Source organism: Borostomias antarcticus (assembly GCF_949987555.1).
Source record: "Borostomias antarcticus genome assembly, chromosome: 15".
In the NCBI taxonomy this organism is placed as follows: Eukaryota; Metazoa; Chordata; class Actinopteri; order Stomiiformes; family Stomiidae; genus Borostomias; species Borostomias antarcticus.
The window spans coordinates 1,897,325-1,915,633 of NC_140248.1; the positions used below are offsets into that span (position 1 = coordinate 1,897,325).

The 18,309-nt window shown below is 44.0% G+C and overlaps 1 protein-coding gene across 1 annotated transcript in view; it reads left to right on the top strand.

The window, feature by feature from the left end:
- tmem132e (transmembrane protein 132E) overlaps window positions 1-18,309 on the top strand; it is a gene marked incomplete at its 3' end in the record, with an annotated part of 143,363 nt that overhangs the window by 53,606 nt on the left and 71,448 nt on the right. Inside the window, exon 3 of the mRNA XM_084449528.1 lies at window positions 14,521-14,661. Within this exon, the coding sequence (XP_084305654.1) occupies window positions 14,521-14,661 (141 nt within the window). The remainder of the gene's footprint in view (window positions 1-14,520; window positions 14,662-18,309) is intronic.

Sequence of the window (18,309 nt, forward strand, 5' to 3'; positions counted from 1 at the left end):
CTAGGATATAGGCCTGATTAAAGGACCCTGTTTGCTCTAAATGTCACCCATGTTGATTGGGTATTAACATTAGTTGAATACTTGAATCCTGTGAACACAGACGTAAGTTCCATTGGTGCTTGTTCATGACAATAGGCGGAGTGCGCCCTCTTGTGGTCTATGCAAAATTCTATGCAAACAGAAAAAAAAATACCAATAATCAAATATATTCGATTTTTGGGAAGGTATTTAAGAGAGAAATTCGAATATAATTTCCGAGCTCATTTGACAGCCATAGTTTGGGGTCCACTAATTGTGTTTTGTTGTAGGTCAACTACCCTATTTGGAAACTGCCATTGAGAATCTTGTCTGGATTTTGTGGGAACTAAGTTTGATAACAGAGGGTCTGATTTGTTTAGTAGTAAGTAACCCATACATGACTGAAATCAAAGGACTGGGTTTGTATGAAGTGTTGTTGTTGACGTTTCAAATTTGTTTTGCCATGCACAATTTTACTGAGATTTGAACTCAGGAGTACCAGAACATCATAGCGGTTCGAAAAAAGTCAATTTCATGATGATTTTTACAACAAGAACTATAGTTGAAGTACGGACATAACTTTCATAATCTGGTCAGGCTTTACATGTCTGTCAAAATGCAATTTCAAGGTCAAGGTCAACTTTATTTATAAAGCATGTTTAAAATCAACCGAAGTTGCACCAAAGTGCTGTACAATATATAAAATAAACTAAAACAGAAAACAGTATACAGTGCACATAGTCACAGAATAATAAACGGACAGGACACAAAACAGGACAAGGGATGTAGGCTATCAGGCCTCAAAAGCCAGTGAAAACAAGTGTGTTTTAAGATGAGACTTAAAGAGCCCTAAGTTCTGTGCGTGTCTAATGTGTGGAGGGAGGCTGTTCCAGAGCTTTGGGCCAGCCACCGCAAAAGCTCGGTCACCCTTGGTCTTAAGTCTTGATCTAGGGACTATTAAAAGAGTCTCGGAGGAGGACCTCAGGGTTCTAGATGTCGCACGAACTTCAATCAGTTCAGCCAGATATTGGAGGAGCCAAACCATGTAGAGCCTTAAAAATAAACATTAAGATGTTAAAATCAATCCTGAAGCGAACAGGAAGCCAGTGGAGGGAGGACAGCACCGGTGTGATGTGGTCCCACTTCTTGGTTCCAGTCAGGAGGCGTGCAGCAGCATTCTGGACCAATTGCAGGAGCCTCAGCGACTGCTGGTCAAGGCCCACATACAAGGAATTACAGTAGTCCAGTCTTGAAGAAATAAAAGCATGGATGACTGTCTCCAGGTCCTTAGGAGAGAGGTACGGTTTCAGTTTGGATAAGAGCCTCAGCTGGAAAAAAGAGCCTTTGACCACAGAGCTGATTTGTCGCTCAAAATTAAAACCAGTATCAAAAGTGACACCGAGGGGCGAATTCACTAAAGCAAATTGCGCCCGCTAATTGCACCATTATATTGCGCGTCAGTTGCGCCCGCTATGTGCTCCGTTTTAAAAACCTATTCACTAAAGACATTGCGCTAATAATATCCCAGCGCAAACACGCCCATTCGGTGTTTGCGGCTGAGTGCAATTTGCTGCTGATATAGGAAATGACTATAAATACTGCGCATACAGCGCGAACTCGTATGCATATCATTGGACGATGGCAGACAGAAAAAGAAAGATACGATTTTCAGACAGCGAACATGAAGGCCTCACGGACGAGGTTCAAAAACATGTCTCACAGCTTTCCGCAAAAAATATCACGACTGCAGCAAAAAATCATATTTGGGGTTTAATTTCCCAATCAGTCAGTGCCATTTGTGTGTGTAAACGCGGAAGACTGCAAACGGAGGTGGAATGATTTGAAAAGACGAACAAAGGAAAAATTGTCATTTTATGTTATGCAAGTTGCAGCACGATGATCTGGCATACTTTTGGGGGAGTGTATAACATTGCCCCACCGGTACGATCTAGGCATCTAAACGGCTTTTCAGGATTCCAAATGTGCACTCAATCACACCGCGCGTCCTGATGTGAGCCCAGTTGTACGCCGCCTCTCCAACGTTGGAAGGATTACGCACGGGAGTCATCATCCATGGCTGAAGATGATACCTGCCGTCACCTATGATACAAAAGCAAAATATTTTCAAGACCATTCAAATAAAAAAATATTGTGTAGGCTATGTTTTTATTTATTTATACCTAGGCCTATATCGGCCCCCAGCCGTTCAATGAACAGCTATAGGGAATGCGCAGTTTCGCGTATAGACTATTATACGCACAGTTTCGTGCTATGTAGGCTATTATAAGTATTATTCATTGGGGGAGCTTGGACTCGCTGGGGACGGGTGGAGAGACGCATAGTCAACTGAGCCTCCCCAGACGCGACTTCATCCTCCAGTTGGCTGAAGAGCTGCGCGCTCTGGTGTCCAAACAGCTACCGCGGTGGTTCTAGTGTTAAATCAAAAAGTGACCTTCTTCTAAATATTCTCTCACGAACAACACGCCTGGCGTTGCGATGCCTTCGCCTCGCAACAATCACTGCTGCCATGATCAGCGGACAGGCTGGCCGCGACACACCCCTTGCGCTTAAATACCACCACGTTTCTGAAAACGGTATTAATTTCACTTTAACTGCGTGAGGCAATTTGCGCCGATCTTTGTGAATTGGGCGGGTTTTGCAATAATGTTCATTTGCATAGAAAGGGGAACATTCTCCGCCCATATTACCTAATTTAAATATGAGCTAATAACACCGGCGCAGAGAAACGCAATGACGAACGCAACGCAGTTAACACCGTATTTCACCCTTTGCGAGGGCTTTGTGAATAGCAAACATAATTTTTGACTTATTTGCACAGGCTTTGCGTCAGGAAAAGCTGCGCAATCCTTTAGTGAATTCGCCCCCAAGACTTTTGGGGCACCCCGGTAGCTCACCATATGAAGGCTAGTCCTTCGTGCGGCTGACTCGGGTTCGATTCCCGGCTCGGGTCCTGTGCTGCATGTCCTCCCTCTCTCTCTCCCACATTTCCTGTCTCTCTCAACTGTCCTATAACATTAAAGCTGAAAAGCCCTAAAAAATATATTTAAAAATAAAAAAAATAAAAAAGTGACACCAAGACTTTTAATAAAAGAGCGATTCCTGGCAGCGAGGGGCCCTATGTTGCTAACATGGCTGTCTTTATGACCAAACAAAAAAACCTCGATCTTCCTGTCATTCAGACTAAGGAAGTTTAAGTCCATACAGGTCTTGATGTCATTTAGCACAGATGTTACAGGCTTAAAGGAATCCTTACAGTTCAATTTCAGGGGGAGGTACAGTTGGACATCGTCAGCATAGCAGTGGTAAGACACATTGTGTTTCCGTAGAATGGAACCCAGGGGCAGCATATATAAAGAAAATAATAAAGGGCCTAAGATGGATCCTTGGGGGACACCGCAGGTGAGGGGGGCCACACTAGAGGAGAACTCACCCAGCTGGACAGAGAAGCTCCTATCAGTCAAGTAAGACTGTAGGAACATGAGAGCAGCACCTTTAATGCCAGCACACTGTTCAAGGCGGGTAAGAAGGGTCTTGTGGTCCACAGTGTCAAAGGCCGCGGTCAGATCTAGTGTAACCAGGATAGCAGCACACCCAGAGTCGACAGTAAGAATACTATCCTTAAAAATCCTTATGATTTCAGAGCTTTGAGCAATTCTAAAACCAGACTGGAACATACACATCATTCATCGCAAAAAAAAGTGCAACTGAATAGAAACAATCTTTTCCAGTACTTTGGATAAAAAAAGGCAGTTTAGAGATGGGCCTAAAATTAGAGAGAACAGTTGGGTCCAGACTAGGCTTTTTGATTAGTGGCTGCACTATAGCATGTTTAAAGGAAGCTGGAAAGACTCCAAAACTAAAACAAGCATGGACCAGAGTAAGAATAAAAGAGCCCACTGAATCAAAAGCATCTTTTAAAAGGCGAGACGGAACACTGTTGGAGGGGCAGTTTGTAGGCGGGTTAGGGTTAGGGTTAGGGTACATGGTGGGTAGGTGTGTGCATTTTGCTAGCGCCTCTCTCTCCCACTCAGCCATGTATATGTTTGCGTAAGCGGGTGCGTATCTTTGGCCCATGGCCGTTCCCTGTACCTGTAGATATTGTTTATTGTCAAAAGTGAAGTTATTGCAGGTGAGGCTAATTTCCAGTAGTGCTAGTAGTTCTTTATCCGGTCTGTGTATGTCTGGGTGACGTGAAAATGCTTTCTGTATTGCGGCTAGTCCGGCTTGTGTATTAATATTTGTGTATAAACTGTCTATATCTATTGTGAAGATGTATGCTTGGGAGGGAACGACCATGGACCTGATCTTATGTATGAAATCATATGTGTCCTTCAGGTAGGGTTAGGGTTAGGGTTAGGGTTAGCAGCTTGTGTCTGGGATGTCAGGGATATGGGTTTAAACTCATTGAGACTAGGACGATGATGAGGCAGAGGGGTCAGGGGCAGCAATGGGGGGTGCGGACCGAAGAGACACGATTTTCTCAACAAAGTAATTAAGAAAATCATTACAGAGAGCAGATATTGGTACAACCGAGGCAGTATCCCGAGGGTTGACGAGAGAGTCCAGAGTGTCAAAGAGAACCTTGGGTCTCCCAATGTTATTGGAGACAAGGTTGGAAATGTACCCGGTTTTGGCTGCCTTCACAGCACTCTGATACTCCATTACACAGTCCTGCAGAATCCCGAACGAGACATGTAGCTTGTCCTTTTTCCACTTTCTCTCAGCACGCCTACAAGAGCGTCTGAGCGCACAGACAGAGTCAGTAATCCACGGTTCAGAAAGTGTCTTGGGACTTCTACTCCTCAAGGGGGGCGACAGAGTCCAGTATAGAGGTGCAAGTGGAACTAAACAGCTCCACGAGCTCGTCCACACTGAGCGCACCAAGGCCATTCACATTCGAGAGGATAGAGCCATCAACAGCTCCCGAGAAAAGCGCTGAGATGTCCGAGTTTATCACTCAAAAACGACGCACAAGAGGACGTGAGGGGGCAACAGCGCATGGGACAACAGCAGTGAATAGAACAGGCATGTGGTCAGAAATACAGGCGTTATCACATATTTCATTAACACAGACAGTAAGGCCATGCAATAACACCAGGTCCAGCGCGTGGCCTTTATTATGCGTCGGTCCTGAGACCCACTGAGTGAGGCTGAAGGAATCAGTCAGAGCCAGGAAGTCTTTGGCCAGAGGACTGGATTTCGGAGAATGGTATAGACTCACCAACATGTAACCAAGTCTCGGTCAAAAACATAAAATCAAGCCCACGGGAAGTGAAAAAGTAATTTATTTGGAAAGTCTTATTCGCCAATGACCTGGCATTAATCAAAGCCATGGACAAGATCAAGTTCGGAGTCAAACTGGTCCCAGCCCATCTTACCGGGCGCAGGTTATTGTGGACGACCCCATCAGCACGGGCCGCAGAAAGTACATTCTCTGCTGACAGGGTGCTGACGTTCAGTTCCCACTTGAGGTCCTGGGAAATGACAGTACCCAGGAAGAGGAAGGAGTCCACGGTGGCAGCCAGGGGGTCATGCAGGGTGATGGGGGGGGGGGGGGGGGGGGGGGGAGGCTGAGTTCAGCCAGGGGGTCATGCAGGGTGATGGGGGAGGGAGGCTGAGTTCTTCCTGAAGTCCACCATAATTTCCACCACGACCACCATGTCTTTAGAGCGTTAAGCTCCAGGTTGTTCCGGCCACACCAGGTCAGCAGCTGTTCAATCTCCCACCTGTAGGTGGACTTGTCCACCTTGAAGATGAATCCTATGGAGGTGGTGTCATCCGCAAACTTCAGGAGCTTGACGGACTGATGGCTGGAGATGCAGCTGTTGGTGTTCAGTGAGAACAGTAGGGGGGAAGAACACAGCCCTGTGGGGAGCCGGTACTGATGGACTTGGGGTCGGAGATGTTCTTCCCCAGCTTCACACGCTGGGTCCTGTTGGACAGGAAGTCTGTGATCCACCTGGGGGTGGAGTCAGGCACTCGTAGCAGGGAGAGACCGTGCTCCAGTGTGGCCGGGAGGATGGTGTTGAAGGTCGAGCTGAAGTCCACAAACAGAATCCTGGCAGAAGTGCCTGTGGTGTCCAGGTGCTGTAGGACGTAGTGAAGAGCCATGTTCACCGCGTCATCCACGGACCTGTTGGCTCTGTACGCAAACTGCAGGGGGTCTAGGAGTGGGTCTGTGATGGTCTTGAGATGGGCCAGGACCAGGCGCTCAAAGACCTTCATGACTACAGAGTCGCTGCTGAGAGGGGGGGTGAGGGGGTTCCATTGCTTTTCAAAGCGACAATAGAACTCGTTCAGATCATTGGAAAGGCGTGAGTCGTCAGTCAACTGGGAGGATTTTGGTTTATAGTTTACTGTATTTGTCTGAGGCCTTTCCAGACAGCGGACATATTCCCCTCTGAGAACTGGTGTTGGAGTTTCTCAGAGAAGCGTTGTTTGGCTTCCTGGACCGCCTTGCTGAATCTGTACTTGGCTTCTTTCATTTCATTTCAAACCTTTATTTAAACTCGTGGGTCAATTGAGGTTTCCCTCATTTCCAATGCCGACGAACTCACAAGCAAACACAAACATCAACAAAACATAAGCAATTTACGACAATAATACAATTAAAAACAGTGACAAGTTGATGAAGAAATGTCAAGAGCCATGTCTCTGAACTCCGTATCAGAGGGAAGCAGCTCTAGCTTCAATGTCTGTTGGAGAGAGTTCCAGATATACGGAGCATCATAAGAGAATGCAGCCCGTCCAAGTTCTGTACGAGAACGAGGAACCTTAAAAACAAGAAGATCATTCGATCGAGTCTGATGAGTGCCGACACTCCGAACCAGCAGAGATTATTTGAAGTTTGACCGTAATGCTTTTGTAAATGAACATAAACCATACATCTTTAAACTGGTCCTTGTCCCCACTCTTCTGTACTTCCTCTTTCTCCAGCCTTAGTTTCCTGAGTTTGGATGTGGACCAGGGCTTGTCGTTGTTGTAGCTGATCCTGGAGCAGGGTGGAACACACTGGTCCTCTCAGTAGCTGAGGAATGACGTCACAGTGTCTGTGTGTGTCTAGACTGTTTCCAGCCTCTGCGCCCGCCCAGTCAACGTAGCCCCCGTCACAGCTGGCCTGTTCCAGCCACGCGCTGGTCTTCTCCTTCGCCTCGCTGGACCATGTCTTAAATGTCCTTAGAACAGGCTTGGCAAGTTTCAGTGTCTGCCTGTAGGTGAGAATCAAGTGAACAATGTTGTGGTCCAAATGACCCAGCGCCGCACGAGATACAGCGTGATAGGTGTTCCGAGTGGCCGAGGGTGCGCTGCTCTCAAGTGGGGCATTTAATCTGCTGCCGGTATTTCAGGAGAACCTGTCTCAGATTAGCTCTGTTTAAGTTCCCCAGCACGACAACAAAACAGTCTGGATGTTTACGTTCAACCCTAGTTATCTGTTCGGAGAGTGTGCTTTGCGCCTCCTGCACGGGGGCGCCAGGTGGAGGTGTTCTTGACCCGCGCCTACGAAGCCTAACAAGGGTCCCACTTGCGCCAGCACCACCTCAGAGCTCGGGCGAAGACAGCAGTCACTCTGACCAGGATATCCAGTCAATCCGCTGAGTCGGTAAGTCCGGGATAAAGTCCGTAGGGGTTGCTCCCCTAATACTAACAAGTTCCTCTCTGGTGTAGGAGGTTTTGCAGGACACAAACTTAGACGAAACAACACACAACATAGCACACCACAACGCCATGGCTGCCCCAGTTGCCCCATGGCTTCACACACACACACACACACACACACACACACACACACACACACACACACACACACACACACACAATGAAATGATTCCTACCCTATCTTTGGCCCTTACCCCTACCCCTTTCTGCATAGCTCAAGTCTGACCAAATTGATTGCTGTGAGACACACGCACACATACACACACACACGCACACACACAGCAGGTCTGACTGTGATAATGAGCATCCCAATCTTTCTCAAAGTGAACATCTGTCCTGATGTTGCCTCTGTCCTGAGTGAGGCCAACTCTGGAATATGTAGGGGTGGGACGTATGCCCACCTCCCTTGTTCTCTGTAAAGCGCATTGTGTTGCCTCTGGGTATGAAATGCGCTATACAAATAAAGCTTTGATTGATTTGATTGAACGGGGTTGAAACAGCAAACATGTTCACATAGCTACCGACAGAGTGAGGCCAACGGGGTTGAAACAGCAAACATGTTCACATAGCTATCGACAGAGTGAGGCCAACGGGGTTGAAACAGCAAACACCCTGTGCTCTGCTTTCTCCCCAAGGCGTACTAAGCTCCAGCTCTCCACTGCAAAGTTTGTCATCTCTCTGTCAACTCTGGGCCCAGTGAGACTGAATACTGCTTCTTCAGAGATGATTCGGGTGTCATTGTAAGGTAGACAGTTCATTATACAGCAGCATAACTAGCCTCAGTGTAGTAGCTTGATGTATTAATTCATGTACCAACTCTGAATGTTAATGAGGCCTCTATTCTAGGCTTCTGACTCATTGCGGTACCAAGGTTAAATACTGCCTCCTGAATACTTTTATACCATAGTTGCTTGCAGTGCGCATCGCAGACATAAACCACTGTCATGAAATAGCTTTGTCAGTGCAATTTAAGGCTTACAAAGTGGCACCTGAACGAATAGGATGTTTTAGCCATGCATAAACATATAGAGTACGCTGGACTGAAATATCACGCACAACTGAGTGTGTGATCGAATCACCTACTGTACGACACATGACACAGGCTCAAAATCAAGCACAGGCCAAGGACAAGCATGCATTCATACTTAAATAATATATCGTCACAGAATGGAATTTGTTGTGACTGCAGAACCACAAATGGCAAAGTTGTCTGTAAAGTGCCCCTTCGGAGAAACTAATGGAGCTGCTGTCTACAGAAATGTGAAAATGGCTTGGCTGGCCAGATTTAGCTGTTGGGAAAGGTCCTGTTTTTTGCAGTAATGCAAAAGGGAGTGCAGCTAATGCCTCTGAGACATTCTGCTTCTGACATTTTAGTTCCTGTTTATTTACAGTTTTTTGCTTGTATCTGCGCATCGAGTTCAAGGGACCCCCGTCAAGGCCAGGTCTCTCTGTCTGGGTTGAGCCCACGAGGAAGAACATGGGCCACAGATGAAGGAGAGGAAAGAGGATATCGTTGCTCCCATATTTCAGTAAGGACTGGATTACACTACCACGGTTTTGCAGAAAAAGACCTAAGTTTGTGCCTAGCAATTACACTGCCACGGCCACAATGAAGCTGGAACCCAGAGGCCTTGGGATACGGCTGGAGCTACGCTTTGGCGCTCGAAATCCAGAGCTGCGTTCTAGTGTAGGCAGATCCTGAGGGTTTGGAAGAAAAACAACTATAGGGATAGGCCTGTACTATAACACGGTTCAGTTCACATTATACAAATCAAACAGGTGATTTACGAGTTTGAGCTATAGGCTATAGTATCTTAGTGGATATTATAGGCCAGTTAATATCAATTTGGAAATAAGAATAACGGGGGTCACGCAAAAAACAGCCAAGGGGATAATAAAGTATGATGAACCTTTAGGGGCCTATTCAATGTTAACAGGTTTCCCAAAAACAGTAGACACTTCAAATTATAACCCAAATGAGAGTAGACACTTCAAATAATAATATTCTCTCATTCAAAGAAAAGTAACTGGCAAAAAGTTAAAAAGCCTTTATTGAGCTATGCCGCTATACGCGTGGGTCGGCTCCCCAGCTCAGTCTGTGTTCCCGACTAAACATTTCCTTCATCTCACCTGTCTGAACTGAGCACTCCTGCCCTTTTCTTTAGGAATAATATTCTCTATTCAATAATCAAATTCAGTCCAAATGTTCCAATATATAGTCCTTTTAATCAGTTTATTTTATGTCCTTCATCCATTTCCTAACGTTATAGCTCCCATATTATGACAAGACTTGAATATGTATCGAATGAACGTATTGAATGGGTTTATGTCAGCAATCCTGATGTAGAAGTTTGTGCTTGGGAATAAATATTAGGCTGTCTGAATGTTTCAAATATGCCAGCTGTCTGTCCATGTCCCACATGTTGTCACTCTGTAACATCGCCTTCAAGCGATGAATAGGCCTACTATTTTAAAGATTGAAATAAAACTAGACTCTCGTCACAAAAAAGACTATTAAAAGGCAAGGCAAGTTTATTTATATAGCACATTTCAGCAACAAGGCAAGTCAAAATGCTTTACATGAGACATTAAAAGCATAGCAAAGTGCAAGAAACACAAAAGGTCATATAATACCCCTGTGTCTGCTGTGGATGTCGTAGCATTTAGTTAACACACACACACGTACACACAGACATACACCAGCCGACTTCCGGCTTTAGGCCTGGGCCATAGCAAACACACACCAGTATTTGCCATGTCTCTCCTATGTTGTTTTTTAGCTTCTCTTACTCTGAAAATGTAATTTAATGTAATTTATTGCTTTATAAATGTTCTTAGCCGGTAGACAAACATACTCCAGGAGCTTGCTCGATCGCCTTGTTGAGAGGGGTCAGGGAAGAATTTTTACAGCTCACTTATCTAGCTCACACTTATTGATTGATATAAAACAAAATGCAAAAAAGGACATTTAAAACAAGTACTGTACACATGTAAACATGTTGTCCCCCACCCATTAGGCATGTTCCCTTGTGCTATCAAGCCCCCTGCTTCTCACTAGGCGCTTTTATACAGAGATCCCAAAATATTGCCATATAGAAGACCCCTCAATTTTCTGCCTTTGTTTGTTTATAATGAACCAAAGAAAGACAGCATCATGTGTGATTTTATATACTGTAGCATGCCGGCAATCTGGAATCAAGAGGCATGACCCTTGGACGCAACATTCACTAGTTGTTAAACAAGTCCATGCACCTGTATGGTCAAAATCCTGTAATGAATGTTGAAATCGATTGACCAAAGTAAGCTTTCTATAAACCATGGTAGAGTGAATAAGAGTACAATAACGTCTCCATCTAGTGGGCAAACAAGTCCATGCACCTGTATAGGTTTTTACAAATCTAAATGTACTTGTCAATGGAAAAATTCATTGGAAAGGTGCCCCTTTTGTGGTGGGTTCTGGTACTATGGGGGGACTGACAGACTCACTCACTCACTCACTCACTCACTGACTCACTCACTCACTCACTCACTCACTCACTCACTCACTCACTCACTCACTCACTCACCGACTCACTGACTCACTCACTCACTCACTCACTCATGACATGACACCGGACAACCTAAAGTACCCCCCCCCTTCGGCTGTCACCGGGTGGGGGACAACAAAATGCAGGAAAAATAAAATACAAGTTACAGTGCAGTGTATGAATTAATAATGTATTTGATTTAATAAAAAGCAGCGGTTTGTTCCAGATATGTGGAGCATAAAACTGAACGCTGCTTCTCCATGTTTTGTTTTAACTCTGGGGACAGAAAGCAGGCCTGTGCCAGATGACCTGAGAGGTCTGGATGGTTCATAACATAACAAGAGATCAGAAATATATTTTGGCCCTAAACCATTCAGTGCTTTATAAGCCAACAGCAGTATTTTAAAGTCAATTCTTTGACAAACAGAAGGCCAGTGTAAGGACCTCAGAACTGGAGCTTCAGTTGAGTCTACTGAAGATAAGTGCATTGACAAGTTTTTCCAGATCCTGCTGAGACATAAATCCTTTAATCCTTGATATATTCTTCAGGTGATAGTAGGCTGACTTTGTAATTGTCTTAATGTGACTGTTGAAATTCAGGTTTGGTGTATCATGAGTCCATGACTACACCAAGATTTCTGGCTTCGTTTGTGGTTTTTAGCATTACTGATAGAAGCTGAGCGCTGACTTTCCAAAATGTGTAAATTTGTAAATTTCTGTTATACCCTGTATCCTACCTGTTTGCCTTGCACATTTTGTATTTTACACATATTTTTGAAGCACACCCAGGTCTGAGAGGACTCAGACTGACCAGCACACACAGGTCTGAGAGGACTCAGACTGACCAGCACACACAGGTCTGAGAGCAAGTCAACCACGCCTTAAGGCATCTACTATGGAAATGTTTATTAAATCACAAATCAAGGACAAAAATAAATGTACAGCAGGTGTAATTTAAAAGGATATTATAGCCACTAGATAATAGTTTATCATCAATTCAACTACTGGCAATTGTCCAAATCTATACACTGTTTATCATATAGCCTAGGCTATAAGATTATGAGAAATGGTAGGCTAATGATACATTCTGAAATGGTAGGCTAATGATACATTCTGAAATGGTAGGCTAATGATACATTCTGAAATGGTAGGCTAATGATACATTCTGAAATGGTAGGCTAATGATACATTCTGAAATGGTAGGCTAATGATACATTCTGAAAGTTTCAAAATGCTTTCATGAAACAAGGGACGTGCGCTGTAAGCAGCCTGATAAACGAAGCTTATGTCACTGGTCTTCCGACCGCGGGGGGAACGCAGAATGCTATGGTCTGAATTAACCTTTTAAGTCCTTGAAAAAAAGTCTGTACTAAAATTTCCAGGAGACCTTTTAGTGGAAAAGCGCTAATTGTGGTGTAATGTGAATTCGTTATTCTCAGGCTCCTTCTGAATACCTAGCTTGCTTCAGACCTGTATTTCTCTCCACTGCGCAACAATCATTTCCGTCTACAGGATATTAGTCATATTAGTCAATTCATTATCAGATGCGAACATCTGTAGCTCCAGGTTGTAATCGGTGATTCCCTTTCTGATGTCCTTGGAATCTCATTCACATTTTCCCAGCATCCCGTTCCTCTCTGGCTGCAGGGTTCTCTCCCACTAGGCGTCTCCAGCTGGGCCATGCTGCAATGCTGAGAAACATCAAAGCGTTTTACTCTAAGCGATGAATAAGATGGATATCAAACTGCTAGAGATCATTGTTAAGATAGTTGTTCATGATCTTAGGGGAAGGAGCACCTCTCACTCAAACGTTGCTGTCCTATTTCCCACAGAACCAGCAGTCACACTGGTGTTTGACGGTGTTATGAGACGTTTCTGTGAAATCTGTTTGGATTGTCAAGACAAGATTGATGAAAGATCTTTGTTAAAGACAAAGATGGACAAAGACACCTCGACAGTGAATAAAAGTGTTCCTAACAGGTTAAATACCAGAGTGACTTTGCCAACTTCAAGAATAGAGGCAATATGTTTGATTAAAAGCATTTGTACTATAAGTGATGTAAAAGCATTTGAATGTGAGCTCACAGAGAGTACATCCTGACTCCCGACATGTGGGATCATTTTCAGAAAAACAGTCTTGAAAGATTAGAGGCATTTAGAACTAATGGCTTCTGTTGATCTGCCAGCCACTTCAACACCGCTCTGATAGAAGCTCTGATAGAAGCTGCTGTGTCAGAAGGCGTCTGTGTGGAATTAATAAGTTAAAGTATAGTGTCTGAGCTCAAGGGTTGAATCAGAATCTGATTTATTTCGCCAAGTAGACTTATGTTGTGTTCACACCAAATGGGATGCACATTTTTCATGTGACCATTATATACAAAGTCAATGCAAAGACACCAGTAGAAGTGAGTAGATGTGAAGCTGCCCCAGGTGGAACGAATGAGGCAAACAACTCTAAGCGAATGGCACAAAATGGCACACATCAGGCGATTTTCGCTCACATTTAAATTTTCTAACTTGAGCGAAGAATTCTCATGAGATCCTGCGGTCAAACCCGCATGAGTAATGTAGGCAAACATTTGATCAGGTTTGGTGTGAACACAGCGTTACACCTGTGAGGAACCTGTTTTGGCCTGTTGGTGCACGACAATAAACATTTGCAAGAACAAGAAACAACAGGTGCAAGAACAAGACAGCACAGCGCAAAATCCAAAGTGACAAATACAATACTATGCTTGAATATACAATACACTCTACAAAAGTGTCCAAAATAGACAGCGTCATCGGGGGTCACATGCCTTGTTGATGAGGCCAGTTACAGTTGGAAAGAAACTGTTCTTTCCGACTTCATAGGGGCATAATGGCGAGTTCAATTCACGTTGTGCACCGTAATACCTCATCCCCTCTCATTTGTATGGGTCAAATTAATCATAGTCAGTGGAATGGATCATAGTATTAAAAAAGACCAGTATAATATTCAAGCATGTAATATAAAGTGACTTATGGTGGTTCAGTGTACAATTGGCTGGGTGGGTATTTCCCTTGATTGTTACTGCAGCAATTTTTCTAATGGTTCCAAAACTGGAAAGAATATCACCCTTTATCTTTGGGCTCAATGCATCAGTACAGTTGTCTTCATTCAGTGTCACTAACTTATCTCAGAACTAGCTTTTGCCGCAGTGTAATGTGTAACATCAAGACTGCTTGTATACACAAGGCCACAACCTCCGACCCATCACACGTATCCTTCCCTTGAATAGAAATCGATTCATTCCATGTTCTCCCTCTATTTGTGCAGGGTCAAGGCAAAGAAAGGGGTGAATCTCTTGCGGACCAGGTCAAAGAACGCCCAGTGGAAGGTGGAAGGTGGAGGGCAGTCTGGGGCCAAGCACTCCATCACCACCATCGATGTGACCAGGAACAAAGGAGCGCAACATGGGTGAGTCAACAGCCCCCGGCTGAAACACACCACATCCATCTGCTGCACTGAGACGGTGGTCTGTGGGGAGAGCCCTTTCTTCTACTCAACAGGATATTTGAGCTATGTGCAGATCAACCATACATGTTACAGATCCACTGTTTTTATTTTTATTTTATTTAACCTTTTTTAAACCAGGAAAGAACTCCATTGAGACACTGTCTCTTTCACAAGGGTGACCTGGCCAAGAAAGGCAGCAGTCAGTCATAAAAAATACAGAACATAACATACAAGTGTGGGACATAGAATACAGTAAAAACAACAATACTACAGTAAAAGCGTGACACATCAGTAATCCAACTCAAAGCCTGCAGAGCCATTTACCATCAAGGGACTAATCTATCTATGGATAACTATAAAGAACACCTACACTCCTCTTCAGTTGCCTTTTGCACAAGGTTTTTAAACTCCCCAAAAGGCACTAGCATCTGGAGGTGAAGGGCTCTCTGAAGCTCGTTCCATGCCTCTGGGGAATGGAACGAGAAGGAGGTCTTTCCCAACTCTGTCAGGGGGCATGGAACAAGAAGGAGGTCTTTCCTAGCTCTGTTAGGGCCCTAAGTGCTTTCAGCTGCAGCCACCGAGCGGATTGAGTCCAGTGGTGACTGGTTTCATTAAATGGAATGGAAGTGGAATGGAATGGACTATGTTGATATGGCTGTACTCTCAGGGCAGTTATGGATAAAATGTCACATGAAAGATATTCTCACTTTACATTAACATTTCACAACTGCATTTAGTTAAGTTACCATGGTGATGTCTTCCATGATAGTGTGCGAACACTTGCATCCAAGGAACCCATGTCATCTGTTCTTCAATCTTGAGTCAGGAGTGGCATTAAGACTGTCAATGTCGATGTAATTTTATTTATGTACTGTAGGCTAGCACCATTCCTACATATTAATCTAGCACATAGTGCTTTCCATAAAAAGAGGTGGATAAAAACATAAATCATAAAAACAGTGAGAACAGATTTAAAAGAAACAGTCTTTTAAAAAAAAAAAAACAAATTAAAGATAGTGTAAATTTGAATAAAAACTATAAAAACAGAGAAAGCCTATCAATCTATCTATCTATCTATCTATCTATCTATCTATCTATCTATCTATCTATCTATCTATACTGACAGGTAACCAGTGCAGTGATTTTTTACATTTTGATTCATGGAACTACGGTGGCTCTGCTAGCTCTATCAGTAGCCAACGGATGAGGAAGCCAGGAATTAGGAATTAGAAATCACTAATACGCTCAACTCATTAACAAAGAAGGCATTACGAGTTTGGGCTGCTTATCCTAAACCTCTGAGCTATTTAGCCACTGCAGATTCTTGTAATCCCCCCCCCCCCCTCCACACAAGGATCTCAAGAACTGTGGAGAAAAGAGTGGCCAGATCTGCCTGACAAACTCTGTGGTCTTACCTGAATAGACGATCAGCCATGCTTTTGTTCTTTAGGCTTTCCTGCTGCAGTGCATGAAGCTGAGCTTGTTGGGTAATCTCTGCCTTCCTGTCAGCGTGAGAGAACTCAGATCAGGTGGGGGTCAGGCCCGGGGTGCCGTGAGGGACCAGGGGGCATCCGCACCTCTTATCAGCAGTCTAGCTAATGCTCACAGTATTATGGGGGTTATGTAAGCAATAAAAAGGTCACTGTGAACAGAAAAAAGACAGGAGAATGCAATACTAGAAACGTGCAGAAAATATTTTAGGAATGTCTTCCTCAGAGTGGAATTCTGTGTGGCACTTGCCATAGAATTGAAAAATGACATTAGATACTTGCAGAGCGATATTGCAGAGTTTATTTCATTACTAATGAGTTCCCTTATATTTCAGGTTACATTTTCTGAGAAATTAGCGAGCCATTTCACTTCCTCCCTTTTGATTTAGTAGTGTTCTGAGCCTTCTAGCTGTTAAAAAGCAATAAAGATGACGGAATCCTCGAGCTATTTCAGGCCCACCTCATCCAACTAAGTGCAATATCATTAATGGGGAAACCTTTGTAGAGGCACATTTAACTGTGATAGTTATCCACTTCTTTGCTGACTTTGTTATATGTTTTAGATAATGGACCATGCTAGGTTGCTTAATAAATTTACTAGCAACAGTATGAGTATATACCTGTGCCAGAGACATGTCCCACCACATTTAGTCTAATAGGCTTAAAGCTTCCATTCAACATGGTTTAGCATAAAATCAAGGGCGATAATTTATCATATTTTCAACTTCAATCATAAAGCATAATTGATCCTCTGTGAAAATCTGAAGGTCGGGAGCATTGAGATTAAACTATTACTTTCTTGTTGAGGTATATGAGATACATGTGATTTACAGTGACTGAATTGAAAGTACCGTATGTAGTGTATCTGTCATCAACGAAGGTTTGCTTGTTCTGAGAACATGCATGCACGTTGCTGTAACATAACAAGGCTTCTATCCATGTTACATGTCCTTGTCCTTTCATACATTTTTCATAAACCATTATGCATCTCTGCGGAATTCCTCAGAGCATCAAGCCTGTGTGAACAGCTGGCTGGTTGTTTTTAAAAAACACCAACAAGCAACAGTCTTTTTAAGGTAGGAGTCTATTGAACACGGCAGCACCTTGGATCCAATCAGCATTCCATGATGTCAAGCCTTATTTCACCCCACAGTTTGTTTTTTGAGAGATGCTTAATCACCCTTGTTCTAACTGTGGGGCATTTTCACCTGCCTCCAGGATGTGGATTCTCCCTCATCTGCTCTAGGTGCTGCGCTACTAGACTATAGATTTTTGCCTTTGGGATCTCTAATTATGGCCATATTCATTTTGAAAATGCAGTGTCCTATGTTGGAAAATCTAATTTGATGGAAATTGATTCTGAGTTAACACATTTTCACTCCAAATAATTTCATTTTGAAGAAAGGTTAAAGAAATAATTTGGGCCAAGTTGCCATTCTCATGCAGATGTTGGTGCATGCTTATAATTGTCAGCAATCGATCCTGCAAAACAAGTTGGACAAGGCAAAGGCCTGGTTAGCAAGATTTTCTTCTTCTTCTTCGTGTGAGTTTGATGTTATATCCTCTACCCCCCAGGCTCGGGGCTATCCTTTTACCACCCCGAGCCTGGGTGTGGGGTCACCTGGGCTATATATCCGGGCACACCTCCAGGAGCCATGTCACCGTTTCGTCATCCACGACCGTCAGGCCGTACATTCCGTTGGGTGTCCGATATATCAGACAGTCCTGTTAGGGTTTGAGGCTGGTGGAGGTAGGACCCAATAGCAGACGGCAGGCAAGCAGCTCAGGTTCAAAATATAGGTTTTAATATCCAAAAAATAAACACCAGGAGGAAACGCAGGGGAAACACACACTAACATTAACAATGAACCGACAGAGAACAACGGAAACAGGAGGGCATATATACACAGGGAGAACAATCAAGGAACAACGTACAGGTGTGCAAAAAGACATAACGAGACACAGGTGCAGACAATCACCCAGACAAGGACAAGGAGGGATTCCAACAAGACACCAACACAAGGACAGAGGAACAAGGACACAAGGGAGGAGAACAGGGAACAAGGCTGGGACAGGGAAAGGGACTGGGCAGGAAACCAGAGGGGGAAACTAGAGGGCC